Here is an 18837-nt window from a genome sequence, read left to right as displayed (position 1 = left end):
GTCTATCTATGTGTGACTATCTATGTGTGTCTGTCTATGTGTCTGTCTATATGTGTCTGTCTATGTGTGACTATCTATGTGTCTGTCTATGTGTGACTATCTATGTGTCTGTCTATGTGTGTCTGTCTATGTGTGTCTGTCTATGTGTGTGATGCGTCTGTCTGTCTGTCTCTGTGTGATGCGTGTGTGTGCTTGGGTCTGTGTTTGTGTAATGTGTGTGTAGTGTGAGTGTAGTGTGACAATAGCAAGGAATAGACATAACAGGAGTGGTCGGCAGCCAGGGGTGTGGCCAACAGGTAAGCCATGTTTAAACCTGTTCACCTTGTCTGCTGCAACACCTTGAAGCAGTCTACACTCCACACACACTCTCCACTGGATCATATTATATTGATATTTTGTAGCAGTATATATCATCAGGCATTATGTCTATCGTGGTGTATTTCAGCAGCGTGAGCGGATCCAGAGAGGTATGTGTTCTCACCTGTCTCATTCATTTACCTGGCTGCATCCACCTCACCACTCTGCCTCTGTAGCTGAGGGATATAAAGAAGAAGAACTGAACATCAATTGTACCTTTCTTGGACTAACACTTGTACTTCTCTTACTAGCTCAGACTTAATACCTCTGATTTACTTAGCTCTGGCTTACTAGCTCTGGCTTACTTAGCTCTGACTTACCAGCTCTGACTTACTTAGCTCTGGCTTACTAGCTCTGGCTTACTTAGCTCTGACTTACCAGCTCTGACTTACTTAGCTCTGGTTTACTAGCTCTGACTTACTAGCTCTGGCTTACTAGCTCTGACTTACTAGCTCTGGCTTACTAGCTCTGGCTTACTTAGCTCTGGCTTACTTAGCTCTGGCTTACTAGCTCTGGCTTACTAGCTCTGGCTTACTTAGCTCTGGCTTACTAGCTCTGGCTTACTTAGCTCTGGCTTACTAGCTCTGGCTTACTAGCTCTGACTTACTAGCTCTGACTTACTTTAGCTCTGGTTTACTAGCTCTGACTTACTTAGCTCTGGCTTACTTAGCTCTGGTTTACTAGCTCTGACTTACTAGCTCTGGCTTACTTAGCTCTGGCTTACTTAGCTCTGGCTTACTTAGCTCTGACTTACTTAGCTCTGGTTTACTAGCTCTGACTTACTAGCTCTGGCTTACTAGCTCTGGCTTACTTAGCTCTGACTTACTTAGCTCTGGCTTACTTAGCTCTGACTTACTAGCTCTGGCTTACTTAGCTCTGGTTTAATTAGCTCTGACTTATTTAGCTCTGACTTACTAGCTCTGACTTAGCTGCTTTATCGACGAGAGTTGTGTACTGACTATGAGTTGTGGTTGTCTTACCTAGCTAGCTTAAGATGAATGACAGGAAGCCGCTCTGGGCAAGAGAATCTGATAAATAACTAAAATGTAAACGTTTTCCTGGCTGCATCTACCACGCCACTCCCGACTCGGCCTGCCTCTGTCACGCTATCTATCAGGCGTCTCAGAGTAAAAGTGCTGATTTAGAATCAGTTGTGCTTTTTCACAACGCAATGAATTAAATTACATGGACAGATCCTAGATCAGAACCCGTAATCTGAGATACCGTCACACCGTCCCTGAGCTCCACTATGAATGTGGTGGAGCTCTTACTGTCTCATATAGTAAACTACGACCTCTGTAATCATTATAATATTAAGTTATATAGTAAACTACGACCTCTGTAATCATTATAATATTAAGTTATATAGTAAACTACGACCTCTGTAATCATTATAATATTAAGTTATATAGTAAACTACGACCTCTGTAATCATTATAATATTAAGTTATATAGTAAACTATGACCTCTGTGATCAGTAGAATATTAAGTTATATAGTAAACTACGACCTCTGTAATCATTATAATATTAAGTTATATAGTAAACTACGACCTCTGTAATCATTATAATATTAAGTTATATAGTAAACTATGACCTCTGTGATCAGTAGAATATTAAGTTATATAGTAAACTACGACCTCTGTAATCATTATAATATTAAGTTATATAGTAAACTATGACCTCTGTGATCAGTAGAATATTAAGTTATATAGTAAACTATGACCTCTGTGATCATTATAATATTAAGTTATATAGTAAACTACGACCTCTGTAATCATTATAATATTAAGTTATATAGTAAACTACGACCTCTGTAATCATTGTAATATAGTAAACTACGACATCTATTATAATCAGAATATTAAGTTATACTGTACCGCTACAGTATAGATTGTTCCATTTTTTTTTTTTACAATATCCTTCTCTAGGCGATTCTGATTCACCCCTATGGGTCCTGGTCAACAGTAGTGCACTTTATAGGGATAAGGGTGTCATTTGGGAAGCAGACAATGTTATCAATAAATGATACATATGACAAAATATTATAAGTATCACTACTGTTCTATATTATTTCTACTGTTCCCATCCCGTCAGCTAAAGCAACAGCAGAGCCAGATCTTCTCCTTCCTGGACTCTAAGAAGATCAAGTACCAGGCGGTGGACATCACCCAGGGGTCAGAGATCAAAGAGGAGATGAGGAAGAAGACGGGAAACCCCGCCGCTCTGCCACCACAGGTCTTCAACAAGGACGTCTACTGCGGGGTGAGTCTAGAAGACCGCTAGCACAAGGCCAGGGCTGAATTCGAAATGGCCCCGTTTCCAATATAGTCCACTACTTTTGACCAGGGAGCCTATTGTGTATGTGTGGGCCCTGGTCAATAGCACCAAGTAAGGAGTAGGTACACATTTGGGGAGCAGTTCTAGCTTCTCTGGTTCAGGAGAGCTACTAGTTCTGTAGAGCTACTGGTTCTGTAGAGCTACTGGTCCTGAAGAGCTACTGGTCCTGAAGAGCTACTGGTCCTGTAGAGCTACTGGTCCTGTAGAGCTACTGGTTCTGTAGAGCTACTGGTTCTGTAGAGCTACTGGTTCTGTAGAGCTACTGGTTCTGTAGAGCTACTGGTTCTGTAGAGCTACTGGTTCAGGAGAGATACTGGTTCTGTAGAGCTACTGGTTCAGGAGAGATACTGGTCCTGTAGAGCTACTGGTCCTGTAGAGCTACTGGTCCTGTAGAGCTACTGGTTCAGGAGAGATACTGGTTCTGTAGAAGAACTGGTTCAGGAGAGATACTGGTTCTGTAGAAGAACTGGTTCAGGAGAGATACTGGTTCTGTAGAGCTACTGGTTCAGGAGAGATACTGGTCCTGTAGAGCTACTGGTCCTGTAGAGCTACTGGTCCTGTAGAGCTACTGGTCCTGTAGAGCTACTGGTTCTGTAGAAGAACTGGTTCAGGAGAGATACTGGTCCTGTAGAGCTACTGGTTCAGGAGAGATACTGGTTCTGTAGAAGAACTGGTTCAGGAGAGATACTGGTTCTGTAGAAGAACTGGTTCAGGAGAGATACTGGTCCTGTAGAGCTACTGGTTCAGGAGAGATACTGGTTCTGTAGAAGAACTGGTCCTGTAGAGATACTGGTCCTGTAGAGCTACTGGTTCAGGAGAGATACTGGTTCTGTAGAAGAACTGGTTCAGGAGAGATACTGGTTCAGGAGAGATACTGGTTCTGTAGAAGAACTGGTTCAGGAGAGATACTGGTTCAGGAGAGATACTGGTTCTGTAGAAGAACTGGTTCTGTAGAGATACTGGTTCTGTAGAGATACTGGTCCTGTAGAGCTACTGGTTCTGTAGAGATACTGGTCCTGTAGAGATACTGGTTCTGTAGAGATACTGGTTCTGTAGAGATACTGGTTCTGTAGAGCTACTGGTTCTGTAGAGATACTGGTTCTGTAGAGATACTGGTCCTGTAGAGATACTGGTTCTGTAGAGATACTGGTCCTGTAGAGATACTGGTTCTGTAGAGATACTGGTTCTGTAGAGATACTGGTTCTGTAGAGCTACTGGTTCTGTAGAGCTACTGGTTCTGTAGAGATACTGGTCCTGTAGAGATACTGGTTCTGTAGAGATACTGGTTCTGTAGAGATACTGGTTCTGTAGAGATACTGGTCCTGTAGAGCTACTGGTCCTGTAGAGCTACTGGTCCTGTAGAGATACTGGTTCTGTAGAGATACTGGTTCTGTAGAGATACTGGTTCTGTAGAGATACTGGTTCAGGAGAGATACTGGTTCTGTAGAGATACTGGTTCAGGAGAGATACTGGTTCTGTAGAGATACTGGTTCAGGAGAGATACTGGTTCTGTAGAAGAACTGGTTCAGGAGAGATACTGGTTCAGGAGAGATACTGGTTCTGTAGAGATACTGGTTCAGGAGAGATACTGGTTCTGTAGAGATACTGGTTCAGGAGAGATACTGGTTCAGGAGAGATACTGGTTCTGTAGAGATACTGGTTCTGTAGAGATACTGGTTCAGGAGAGATACTGGTTCTGTAGAGATACTGGTTCAGGAGAGATACTGGTTCTGTAGAGATACTGGTTCAGGAGAGATACTGGTTCAGGAGAGATACTGGTTCTGTAGAGATACTGGTTCTGTAGAGATACTGGTTCAGGAGAGATACTGGTTCAGGAGAGATACTGGTTCTGTAGAGATACTGGTTCTGTAGAGATACTGGTTCTGTAGAGATACTGGTTCAGGAGAGATACTGGTTCAGGAGAGATACTGGTTCTGTAGAGATACTGGTTCAGGAGAGATACTGGTTCTGTAGAGATACTGGTTCAGGAGAGATACTGGTTCTGTAGAAGAACTGGTTCAGGAGAGATACTGGTTGTAGATTTTGTTCCACCCGAATACAGAAACACCATTTTCATTTAATCAACTCATCAGGTTCTTCAGTGTGGACCTTGAACCATTTCAATCAGGTGTATAAGTGTCATACTGGAACAAAAGCCTACACCTGCAGTGGGACATCCTGGTTCTGCTGGCTGACTGGTTGAACCTATTCCCTATGTAGTGCACTACGTTTGACTAGAGATACTGACTAGAGATACTGACTAGAGCTACAGACTAGAGCTACAGACTAGAGCTACTGACTAGAGCTACTGACTAGAGCTACTGACTAGAGCTACTGACTAGAGCTACAGACTAGACTACTGACTAGACTACTGACTAGACTACTGACTAGAGCTACTGACTAGAGATACTGACTAGACTACTGACACTTACTACTGACACTGACTAGAGATACTGACCAGACTACTGACTAGACTACTGACTAGACATACTGACCAGAGATACTGACTAGACTACTGACTAGACTACTGACTAGACTACTGACCAGAGATACTGACCAGACTACTGACTAGAGATACTGACTAGACTACTGACTAGAGATACTGACTAGACTACTGACCAGAGAGACTGACTAGACTACTGACTAGAGATACTGACTAGAGATACTGACTAGAGATACTGACTAGAGATACTGACTAGACTACTGACTAGAGATACTGACCCGACTACTGACCCGACTACTGACCAGACTACTGACCAGACTACTGACCAGACTACTGACTAGACTACTGACTACTGACACTGACTAGAGATACTGACCAGACTACTGACCAGAGATACTGACTAGACTACTGACTAGAGATACTGACCAGAGATACTGACTAGACTACTGACTAGACTACTGACTAGACTACTGACTAGAGATGCTGACTAGAGATACTGACTAGAGACTACTGACTAGAGATACTGACCAGACTACTGACTAGAGATACTGACCAGACTACTGACCAGAGATACTGACTAGAGATACTGACTAGAGATACTGACTAGAGATACTGACTAGACTACTGACCAGAGATACTGACTAGAGATACTGACCAGACTACTGACCAGAGATACTGACTAGACTACTGACCAGACTACTGGCTAGAGATACTGACTAGACTACTCTGATTATAAGGAGCCATTTGGAATGCAGCCTGGGTGTGGACCAAAATCTAATCATTACTCAGGCTGCACAACGCCCACAGCTTTAAGTCAACACACACACACACACACACACACACACACACACACACACACACACACACACACACACACACACACACACACACACACACCAGTAATTCTCGTTCAGGCAGCATTGGAATTCCACCACAGCAGGGTGTGGCACGGCCACTTGAAAACCTTCATGTAACCACGGTACGGCAAACATCCTTCCTATTGGGGTGGACTTCATGGTCACTGGCGTACCCTCACACACCAGCAGCCCCCGCAAGACAGGGGGTACAGGGGGGTCCCCACTCCCCAGATAGCATATGAACACGTCCTAAGCCATGGCAGGGACTTGCTCAGACCTGGCGGTGCGTCACTGTGTCTGGCCCTGCCGTTTAACTGAACGAAGAAGAAATTAACCTCTGATTGTAGACCAATACTGTGCCATGTTGTTGTTGGGGGTTTATCGTAGCTGGTCCTGTCGGTCTGTGATGCTGTTATTGTGTTTAAAGCGTTGTTTGTTCATGTGTCCAAATCCCATTTCCATCTATTTGCATCAGTATTACTCAGAATCAGTGAAACACAAACACAGCTCTCACGCTCTCCCTCCCTATCCAACTGATGTTTTTCTCCTCTCCCTCCTCTCTCTCATCACTCTCTCTGCCCTCTCTCCCCCCATCTCTCATTGCTCTCTCTGCCTTCTCTCTCCCCCATCTCTCATTGCTCTCTCTGCCTTCTCTCTCCCCATCTCTCATTGCTCTCTCTGCCCTCTCTCCCCCATCTCTCATTGCTCTCTCTGCCTTCTCTCTCCCCCATCTCTCATTGCTCTCTCTGCCCTCTCTCCCCCATCTCTCATTGCTCTCTCTGCCCTCTCTCCCCATCTGTCCTCGCTCTCTCCCATCTCTCATCATTCTTTCTGCCTCATCTCTCATCTCTCTCTCCCCCATCTCTCATCGCTCTCTCTGCCCCCATCTCTCATCTCTCACTCTACTCTCATCTCTCCCCGCTCTCTCCCATCTCTCATCACTCTCTCTCCCTCATCTCTCATCTCTCTCTCCCCCATCTCTCATCTCTCTGCACCCCTTTCTCCCCATCTCTCATCATTCTCTCCGCCCCATCTCTCATCTCTCTCTCTGCCCCTCTCTCTCTCTCCCTCATCTCTCTCGCTCTGCAGGACTTCTCTGTGTTTTATGAGGCGGTGGAGACTGGAAAAGCAGAGGCCTTCTTTAAGCTGTAACAGACAGAGGAAGATCACCTGCCAGAAGACTCTCCCCTCCACTTCAGAAAGTATTCACACCCCATGACTTATTCCCCATTGTGTTGTGTTACAGCCTGAATTCAAAATGGATTGAAAATGTTTGCAAATTTATTTAAAATGAAATACAGAAATATCAAATTTACATAGGTATTCACACCCCTGAGTCAATACATGTTAGAATCACCTTAGGCAGCGTGTACAGCTCTGAGTCTCCATGGATGTCTCTAAGAGCTCTGAGTCTCCCTGGATGTCTCTAAGAGCTCTGCGTCTCCCTGGATGTCTCTAAGAGCTCTGAGTCTCCTGGATGTCTCTAAGAGCTCTGAGTCTCCCTGGATGTCTCTAAGAGCTCTGAGTCTCCCTGGATGTCTCTAAGAGCGCTGAGTCTCCCTGGATGTCTCTAAGAGCTAGTCAAGTTAGCTAGACAGCCATTACCAAGTCTTGCCATAGATTTTCAAGCTAATTTAAGTCAAAACTGTAACTAGGCCACTCAGGAATATTCAGTGTAGTCTTGGTAAGCAACTACAGTGTAGATTTGGCCTTGTGTTTTAGGTTATTGTCCTGCTGAAAAGGTGAATTCATCTCCCAGTGTCGATTGGAAAGCAGACTGAACCAGGTTTTCCTCTAGGATTTTGCCTGTGCTTAGCTCTATTCTGTTTCTTTGATCCTAAAATCTCCCTAGTCCTTGCCAATGACAAGCATACCAATAACATGATGCAGCCACCACCATGCTTGAAAATATGAAGAGTGGTGCTCAGTGTTGTGTTGAATTTGCCACAAACATAACACTTTGTATTCAGGACATAAAGTGAATGTCTTTGCCAAATTTTTTGCAATTTTACTTTAGTTGCAAACAGGAAGCATGTTTTGGAATATTTTTATTTTGTACAGGCTTCCTTCTATTAACTCTGTCATTTAGGTTAGTATTGTGGAGTAACTACAATGTTGTTGATCCATCCTCAGTTTTCTCCTACAACAGCCAGTAAACTCTGTAACTGTTTTAAAGTCACCATTGGCCTCATGGTGAAATCCCTGAGGGGTTTCCTTCCTCTCCGGCAACTGAGTTAGGAAGGACGCCTTTATCTTTGTAGTGACTGGGTGTATTGATACACCATCCAAAGTGTAATTAATAACTTCACCATGCTCGAGGAATATTCAATGTCTGCATTTTTAAACACTATCATTGCACACAGAGCGAGTACATGCAACTTATGAGACTTGTTAAGCAAATATTTACTCCTGAATTTATTTAGGCTCGCCATAACAATGGGATTGAATACTTGACTCATTTCAGCTTTTCATTTTTTATTGATTTGTAAACATGTAAAAAAACAACAACAACATAATTCTACTTTAAAATGGGGCATTGTGTGTAAGCCAGGGACACATCTCACAAGTTAAGGGGTGTGAAGGCTTTCTGAATGTAAAACCATTGTCTTGTTTAACAAAATAAAAGTATTCATATATTTCTTATTGTGTTATTTATCATTGTTACAATGTTATTATGTTATTTGTAGTAGTCCTCTCATGTAAGTCAAATCTCTTAACATAATCAATAATACATATCAGCAGGAATCATAATTACACACACACACAACAACAAATTCTGAACCTACACTTCCATGCATAACTGACCAAATGATGAAATACATTGCATTGTAATTTTGAATTCTGTAAAGTAAGTGTGGAAGAGGTAAAAACATTTTTTTTAAATCTATCAACAATGACAATCCAAGTCTGACAACTTGGATGGATTTTAAAAATTAATATTTGTTTTAATTTCACCTTTATTTAACCAGGTATTTATATATATAACCCTTTATTTAACCAGGTATTTATACATATAACCCTAACCCTTTATTTAACCAGGTATGTATATATATAACCCTAACCCTTTATTTAACCAGGTATTTATATATATAACCCTAACCCTTTATTTAACCAGGTATTTATATATATAACCCTAACCCTTTATTTAACCAGGTATTTATATATATATATATAACCCTTTATTTAACCAGGTATTTATATATATATAACCCTTTATTTAACCAGGTATTTATATATATATAACCCTTTATTTAACCAGGTATTTATATATATAACCCTAACCCTTTATTTAACCAGGTATTTATATATATATAACCCTAGCCCTTTATTTAACCAGGTATTTATATATATATAACCCTTTATTTAACCAGGTATTTATATATATAACCCTTTATTTAACCAGGTATTTATATATATAACCCTAACCCTTTATTTAACCAGGTATTTATATATATATAACCCTAGCCCTTTATTTAACCAGGTATTTATATATATAACCCTAACCCTTTATTTAACCAGGTATTTATATATATAACTCTAACCCTTTATTTAACCAGGTATTTATATATATAACCCTAACCCTTTATTTAACCAGGTATTTATATATATAACCCTAACCCTTTATTTTAACCAGGTATTTATATATATAACCCTTTATTTAACCAGGTATTTATATATATAACCCTTTATTTAACCAGGTATTTATATATATAACCCTTTATTTAACCAGGTATTTATATATATAACCCTTTATTTAACCAGGTATTTATATATATAACCCTTTATTTAACCAGGTATTTATATATATAACCCTTTATTTAACCAGGTATTTATATATATAACCATTTAACCAGGTATTTATATATATAACCCTAACCCTTTATTTAACCAGGTATTTATATATATATAACCCTAGCCCTTTATTTAACCAGGTATTTATATATATAACCCTAACCCTTTATTTAACCAGGTATTTATATATATAACTCTAACCCTTTATTTAACCAGGTATTTATATATATAACCCTAACCCTTTATTTAACCAGGTATTTATATATATAACCCTAACCCTTTATTTTAACCAGGTATTTATATATATAACCCTTTATTTAACCAGGTATTTATATATATAACCCTTTATTTAACCAGGTATTTATATATATAACCCTTTATTTAACCAGGTATTTATATATATAACCCTTTATTTAACCAGGTATTTATATATATATAACCCTTTATTTAACCAGGTATTTATATATATAACCCTAACCCTTTATTTAACCAGGTATTTATATATATAACCCTTTATTTAACCAGGTATTTATATATATAACCCTAACCCTTTATTTAACCAGGTATTTATATATATAACCCTTTATTTAACCAGGTATTTATATATATAACCCTTTATTTAACCAGGTATTAATATATATAACCCTAACCCTTTATTTAACCAGGTATTTATATATATAACCCTTTATTTAACCAGGTATTTATATATATAACCCTAACCCTTTATTTAACCAGGTATTTATATATATAACCCTTTATTTAACCAGGTATTTATATATATAACCCTTTATTTAACCAGGTATTTATATATATAACCCTTTCTTTAACCAGGTATTTATATATATAACCCTTTATTTAACCAGATATTTATATTTATATAACCCTAACCCTTTATTTAACCAGGTAGGCCAGTTGAGAACAAGTTCTCATTTACAACTGCGACCTGGCCAAGATAAAGCAAAGAAGTTCCACACATACAGCACAGAGTTACACATGGAGTAAAACAAACATACAGTCAATAATACAGTAGAAAAAAATAAAAATAAAGTCTATATACAGTGACACCTGTATTTAATGGATTTTATTTGTCAAAATTACAGACAATGACAGCGGATGATATTGCCACTTCTATTTGTCGTCTCTTCAATCTAAGCCCAAAGGAAAGTGTCTCAAGCCCTCAGGAGGGAAGTAAAAGACATTCCTCTACCCAAGAATAGCAAAGCACCCTTCACTGGCTCAAACAGCCGACCAATCAGTCTGTTACCAACCCAAACCTAACTGTGCTTCGGACCGAGAGAGCCTCCTCTCTCTACTGCCGCATGGCACACTGTACCGGAGTGCCAAGTCACGGACAAAAAGGCATCTCAACAGTTTTTACCCCCAAGCGATAAGACTCCTGAACAGGTAATCAAATAGCTACCCGGACTATTTGCACAAACCCTATTTTAAATTGCTGCTACTCTATGTTTATCATATATGCATAGTCACTTTAACTATACTTTAATGTAAATACTACCTCAATTGGCCTGACCAACCAGTGCCCCACACATTGGCTAACTGGGCTATCTGCATCGTGTCCCACCAACCACCAACCCCTCTTTTACGCTACTGCTACTCTCTGTTCATCATATGTGCATCGTCACTTTAACCATATCTACATGTACATACAACCTCAATCAGCCTGACTAACAGGTGTCTGTATATAGCCTTGCTACTGTATATATCCCTCTACTGTATGTAGCCCTCTACTGTATATAGCCCCTCTACTGTATATAGCCCTCTACTGTATATAACCTCTCTACTGTATATACCCTCTACTGTATATAGCCTCTCTACTGTATATAGCCTCTCTATTGTATATAGCCTCTCTACTGTATATATCCTCTCTACTGTATATAGCCTCTCTACTGCATATAGCCTCTCTACTGTATATAGCCTCTACTGTATATGGCCTCTCTACTGTATATATCCTCTCTACTGTATATAGTCTCTCTACTGTATATAGCCTCTCTACTGTATATAGCCTCTCTACTGTATATATCCTCTCTACTGTATATAGCCTCTCTACTGTATATAGCCTCTCTAATGTATATAGCCTCTCTACTGTTATAGCCTCTCTACTGTATATACCCTCTCTACTGTATATAGCCTGTACTGTATATAGCCTCTACTGTATATAGCCTCTCTACTGTATATAGCCTCTCTACTGTATATAGCCTCTCTACTGTATATATCCTCTCTACTGTATATAGCCTCTCTACTGTATATAGCCTCTCTACTGTATATAGTCTCTCTACTGTATATATCCTCTCTACTGTATATAGCCTCTCTACTGTTTATAGCCTCTCTACTGTATATAACCTCTCTACTGTATATAGCCTCTCTACTGTTTATAGCCTCTCTACTGTATATAGCCTCTCTACTGTATATAGCCTCTCTACTGTATATAGCCTCTCTACTGTATATAGCCTCTCTACTGTATATAGCCTCTCTACTGTATATAGCCTCTCTACTGTATATAGCCTCTCTACTGTATATAGCCTCTCTACTGTATATAGCCTCTCTACTGTATATAGCCACTCTACTGTATATAGCCTCTCTACTGTATATAGCCTCTCTACTGTATATACCCTCTCTACTGTATATAGCCACTCTACTGTATATAACCTCTCTACTGTATATAGCCTCTCTACTGTATATACCCTCTCTACTGTATATAGCCTCTACTGTATATAGCCACTCTACTGTATATAGCCTCTCTACTGTATATAGCCACTCTACTGTATATAGCCTCTCTACTGTATATAGCCTCTCTACTGTATATAGCCTCTCTACTGTATATACCCTCTCTACTGTATATAGCCTCTCTACTGTATATAGCCTCTCTACTGTATATAGCCTCTCTACTGTATATAGCCTCTCTACTGTATATATCCTCTCTACTGTATATAGCCTCTCTACTGTATATAGCCTCTCTACTGTATATACCCTCTCTACTGTATATAGCCTCTCTACTGTATATAGCCTCTCTACTGTATATACCCTCTCTACTGTATATAGCCTCTCTACTGTATATAGCCTCTCTACTGTATATAGCCTCTCTACTGTATATAGCCTCTCTACTGTATATAGCCTCTCTACTGTTTATAGCCTCTCTACTGTATATAACCTCTCTACTGTATATAGCCTCTCTACTGTATATAGCCTCTCTACTGTATATAGCCTCTCTACTGTATATAGCCTCTCTACTGTATATAGCCTCTCTACTGTATATAACCTCTCTACTGTATATAGCCTCTCTACTGTATATAGCCTCTCTACTGTATATAGCCTCTCTACTGTATATAGCCTCTCTACTGTATATAGTCTCTCTACTGTTTATAGCCTCTCTACTGTTTATAGCCTCTCTACTGTATATACCCTCTCTACTGTTTATAGCCTCTCTACTGTACATAGCCTCTCTACTGTTTATAGCCTCTCTACTGTACATAGCCTCTCTACTGTTTATAGCCTCTCTACTGTACATAGCCTCTCTACTGTTTATAGCCTCTACTGTATATAGCCTCTCTACTGTTTATAGCCTCTCTACTGTACATAGCCTCTCTACTGTTTATAGCCTCTCTACTGTACATAGCCTCTCTACTGTTTATAGCCTCTCTACTGTTTATAGCCTCTCTACTGTATATAACCTCTCTACTGTACATAGCCTCTCTACTGTTTATAGCCTCTCTACTGTATATAGCCTCTCTACTGTATATAGCCTCTCTACTGTTTATAGCCTCTCTACTGTTTATAGCCCCTCTACTGTATATAGCCTCTCTACTGTTTATAGCCTCTCTACTGTATATAGCCTCTCTACTGTGCATAGCCTCTCTACTGTGCATAGCCTCTCTACTGTTTATAGCCTCTCTACTGTGCATAGCCTCTCTACTGTGCATAGCCTCTCTACTGTATATAGCCTCTCTACTGTTTATAGCCTCTCTACTGTTTATAGCCTCTCTACTGTACATAGCCTCTCTACTGTTTATAGCCTCTCTACTGTTTATAGCCTCTCTACTGTGCATAGCCTCTCTACTGTGCATAGCCTCTCTACTGTATATAGCCTCTCTACTGTTTATAGCCTCTCTACTGTTTATAGCCTCTCTACTGTTTATAGCCTCTACTGTATATAGCCTCTCTACTGTTTATAGCCTCTCTACTGTTTATAGCCTCTCTACTGTTTATAGCCTCTCTACTGTATATAGCCTCTCTACTGTTTATAGCCTCTCTACTGTATATATCCTCTCTACTGTATATAGCCTCTCTACTGTATATAGCCTCTCTACTGTATATAGCCTCTCTACTGTATATAGCCTCTCTACTGTATATAGTCTCTCTACTGTATATATCCTCTCTACTGTATATAGCCTCTCTACTGTTTATAGCCTCTCTACTGTGCATAGCCTCTCTACTGTTTATAGCCTCTCTACTGTTTATAGCCTCTCTACTGTATATAGCCTCTCTACTGTATATAGCCTCTCTACTGTGCATAGCCTCTCTACTGTTTATAGCCTCTCTACTGTTTATAGCCTCTCTACTGTTTATAGCCACTCTACTGTATATAGCCTCTCTACTGTGCATAGCCTCCCTACTGTTTATAGCCTCTCTACTGTATATAGCCTCTCTACTGTTTATAGCCTCTCTACTGTATATAGCCTCTCTACTGTTTATAGCCTCTCTACTGTATATAGCCTCTCTACTGTTTATAGCCTCTCTACTGTATATAGCCTCTCTACTGTATATAGCCTCTCTACTGTTTATAGCCTCTCTACTGTTTATAGCCTCTCTACTGTTTATAGCCTCTCTACTGTATATAGCCTCTCTACTGTTTATAGCCTCTCTACTGTATATAGCCTCTCTACTGTTTATAGCCTCTCTACTGTATATAGCCTCTCTACTGTTTATAGCCTCTCTACTGTATATAGCCTCTCTACTGTTTATAGCCTCTCTACTGTTTATAGCCTCTCTACTGTTTATAGCCTCTCTACTGTTTATAGCCTCTCTACTGTTTATAGCCTCTCTACTGTTTATAGCCTCTCTACTGTTTATAGCCTCTCTACTGTTTATAGCCTCTCTACTGTATATAGCCTCTCTACTGTATATAGCCTCTCTACTGTATATAGCCTCTCTACTGTATATAGCCTCTCTACTGTTTATAGCCTCTCTACTGTATATAGCCTCTCTACTGTTTATAGCCTCTCTACTGTATATAGCCTCTCTACTGTATATAGCCTCTCTACTGTTTATAGCCTCTCTACTGTACATAGCCTCTCTACTGTATATAGCCTTGCACTACTATTTTTCACAGTCTTTTTTCTCTTGTTTTTATTTTTGTACTTACCTATTGTTCACCTAATACCTAATACCTTTTTTGCACTGTTGGTTAGAGCCTGTAAGTAAGCATTTCACTGTAAGGTCTACTACACCTGTTGTATTCGGCGCACGTGACAAATAAACTTTGATTTGAGGTGCATGCCGCTACCTACTGTATGTGTTGGTAAACTATAGAAGAACAAAAAATCCACAATATAAAAACAGACACATACAATAAAAAAAAGTCACATTGAAATTCAAGTCACATCCTTTGACATGATGTTTTTGCCTCTGCTGTAAACTCATCGAGACCCCAAAAAGAGTTCTGCTGCACTCACAATAATTCACCTTTTCCTCCGATTTATTCTCCGTTTTGTGATGTGTGTACAGTTTATGACCATTGCAAAAAATCCACTCTTTTTTTATTTTATTTTTACATGCACTCACAATAATTCACCTTTTCCTCCGATTTATTCTCCGTTTTGTGATGTGTGTACAGTTTATGACCATTGCAAAAAATCCACTCTATTTAAAAAAAAATTTTTTTACATGCAAATATATCAGGATGAATGAATCCCTTCGGTTCCCGGAATGAAATAATCTGTATAATCTCTTATCTGGGTTCATGCAACAAGTGGTCACAGCGTCTCTCTGTGGCGCAACTCTGGAACTACACCGTGAAGCGGTACCGGAGGGTTGCCATGGCGCCGCGTCACAGTGACCAGAGCGGACCGACCGAAAGGGGCCAGGCGTGGAGTCTGTCATGTAGCGGTGCCTATCCCCTAGCTAGTTTTTAGTAGATCTCCCCAAAATTAGATTAGAGGACAGTAAATGACCCATATCCTAAATAGATAGCTAAAGAGCCATGGACATATTCTGGCATAAATGCAGGGTTAAATGTTACTAAGGTTACAGGCTTTGTTGTTGTTAGCTAGACTGCTAATTTAGCTAACGTCGTTAGCTATATAACTAGCTATTCGGAGCTAACGAACGGTGCTAGGTTAGCAAGACAAATAGCTAGTTATCTAGACTAGTCAGCAAGACAAATAGCTAGTTATCTAGACTAGTCAGCAAGACAAATAGCTAGTTATCTAGACTAGTCAGCAAGACAAATAGCTAGTTATCTAGACTAGTCAGCAAGACAAATAGCTAGTTATCTAGACTAGTCAGCAAGACAAATAGCTAGTTATCTAGACTAGTCAGCAAGACAAATAGCTAGTTATCTAGACTAGTCAGCAAGACAAATAGCTAGTTATCTAGACTAGTCAGCAAGACAAATAGCTAGTTATCTAGACTAGTCAGCAAGACAAATAGCTAGTTATCTAGACTAGTCAGCTACCAAGTTGACCAGACAAGAGACCATCCCGCGAAAGGAGAGAAGTCACGGAGACGTGACGCCAAGGTTCATCTAAACGAGGTGGGTTGATAATGCCTCTTTCCAAACTTTTACATTTAAAATGAGCCTAAACAAATAGCAAATCGACTCAAATAAATGTTGATTAAACCTGGTGATGTAGGGGGGTAGCTGGGGATTTACGTTTTGCAACGGAAAGGCTTTTATAACTAAGCCAAGATAGACCACAGTCTATCGTTTCCAATGGGAACTAATGAGTCATAGTGGCCAGAAGAAGCAAGAAGTTGGCTTGCTAAGCGAAACACCCGCTGGGGATATCTTTATTGACGCAGTCTAGTATACATCTGCATATCTCCGTCAGGAAACGCATAACTCTTTGATGTGCGCGTAATGCAATAACTTAACTCGCTTTTGCACTCCTTTATAAACAGCTTGATTTAAAAAACATTTTTTTTTAATGTTTTTACAAAAGGGTGAAGTCTACAAAACTTAGTCCGTTCTGTTCATAGCATATTTTAGTTTTGGTAACAGAAAGCTGCATTGAGATCAAATGTTTTAATTGATGAGAAGATTTGCAGAATATCGGACAAAATCTATCTTGTTCCATCTTCTCCCACTGCCCGCCAGTGGGCTTCCTCTAACTACCAAATTTGGTAGTGAGCGGAAACGCTAACCGGATGCTTCATATTTATAAATCCAGTGAAATATCTGTGCGTTTACGGTTTACTCTTTACCAAACGGAAGCAAACAGAGTGTAAACAGAACTAAACGGGGCAGGACCTACCTGAATTTGTCCAATAGAAACACCATTTTTTGTTCAAAACGTTTGTTTGCGCTAACCTTTGTTGGACTCATCACACGCAACTGCTACTGTACAATCTGTCACTTTATTCCTATTCTTGTATTTGATTTGAACATCGCAGCGTTCTAAGGCACTGCATCTCAGTGCTAGAGATGTCACTACAGACACCCTGGTTCGAATCCAGGCTGTATCACAATCGGCCTTGATTGGGAGTCCCATAGGGCGGAGCACAGCTGGCCCAGCATCTTCCGGGTTTGGCCGGGGTAGGCCTTGATTGGGAGTCCCATAGGGCGGAGCACAGTTGGCCCAGCATCTCCCGGGTTTGGCCGGTGGAGGCCATCATTGTAAATAAGAACTGACTTGCCCAGTTAAATAAAGGTTACATACATGTTTTTTTAAGTAAGATGTGAAAGCTTCTCAGACCTGTCCAAAAATGTTGTCCTCCTGAATTGCATTAATGTGAAATAGGCTACCCTGGGGAGGCAGGGTAGCCTAGTGGTTAGAGCGTTGGACTAGTAAACGTAAGGTTGCAAGTTCAAACTCCCGAGCTGACAAGGTACAAATCTGTAGGTAGGGAGCCTACACAGTCAGTGATACAGTGTAATAGGACAAATCGGATGACTTCTTCTGTGTATCCATCTTATCCATGAAGAATCTCCTGTCAGAGGGACCACATGGATACGGAGAACATTCCTCACCCTTACGAGGACAACCGAGATGCAGAGCGCCAGAGTCGTCAGTCCCGCAGCAGGAGCACGGCTGGGAAAGGTTCCAAGGCGTCGGTACGAACTCTGAAACGGGACAAGAGTCGGGACGGAGAAAGAGATGAGAGGGACAGCTGTGCTGGGGACCAGGCTAAGACACGGACACAGGAAGTGGATCCGGACCGGGACCGCATGTCAGACAGAGAGCATCGGAGGAGCAGCTCTTTCTACTCTGAGGACTACGAGAACCTAACACCCTCGGAACACACGCTGTCGCCCTACTCCCGTACGCCCTCCCCAGCCCTCGCAGAAAGGGACCTCGCGCCAAGAGGGTCTCCAGCAGTCCTCTACACAAAACAGGTACTGTAAACCCACACCCACCCACTCAATGTCTCCAGCAGTCCTCTACACAAAACAGGTACTGTACACCCACACCCACCCACTCAATGTCTCCAGCAGTCCTCTACACAAAACAGGTACTATACACCCACACCCACCAACACCAAGAGGGTCTCTGTACCCGCACCAAACAGTTACTGTACACCCACACCCACCAACACCAAGAGGGTCTCTGTACCCGCACCAAACAGGTACTGTACACTCACACCCACCCACCCACGCAATGTCTCCAGTAGATAGCAGTGTAGCTCGCTAGCACACTTCAAATGTGGTCTCTGTACTACTCTAAGGTGTAACTTGTTATGTAGGTGTAACAGAGATGTCCTAGTTGTTATGTAGGTGTAACAGAGATGTCCTAGTTGTTATGTAGTTGTAACAGAGATGTCCTAGTTGTTATGTAATTGTAACAGAGATGTCCTAGTTGTTATGTAGTTGTAAC

The 18837-nt window shown here is 40.6% G+C and overlaps 2 protein-coding genes across 2 annotated transcripts; both read left to right on the top strand.

Annotated features, from left to right (window-relative positions):
- The first annotated feature begins 310 nt into the window (after positions 1-310).
- Positions 311-7156, top strand: LOC121842816 (SH3 domain-binding glutamic acid-rich-like protein 3). Its single transcript, XM_042312570.1, has 3 exons — positions 311-467; positions 2453-2620; positions 7085-7156. The coding sequence occupies exons 1-3, from the start codon at positions 423-425 to the stop codon at positions 7145-7147; spliced, it is 276 nt and encodes a 91-aa protein (XP_042168504.1). The 5' UTR covers positions 311-422; the 3' UTR covers positions 7148-7156.
- Positions 7157-15954: 8798 nt separating this feature from the next.
- On the top strand, positions 15955-18589 carry LOC121842815 (negative elongation factor E-like; the record flags this gene model as incomplete). Its single annotated transcript, XM_042312569.1, has 3 exons — positions 15955-16556; positions 17948-18359; positions 18459-18589. Coding segments are annotated over exons 2-3 (521 nt in total), but the record flags the coding sequence as incomplete, so codon positions are not given.
- Between the last annotated feature and the right edge of the window lie 248 nt (positions 18590-18837).

The sequence above is a fragment of the Oncorhynchus tshawytscha genome, unplaced genomic scaffold (assembly GCF_018296145.1).
Source record: "Oncorhynchus tshawytscha isolate Ot180627B unplaced genomic scaffold, Otsh_v2.0 Un_contig_5341_pilon_pilon, whole genome shotgun sequence".
NCBI classification, from domain to species: domain Eukaryota; kingdom Metazoa; phylum Chordata; class Actinopteri; order Salmoniformes; family Salmonidae; genus Oncorhynchus; species Oncorhynchus tshawytscha.
This window is presented reverse-complemented; position numbering and strand designations above follow the sequence as displayed.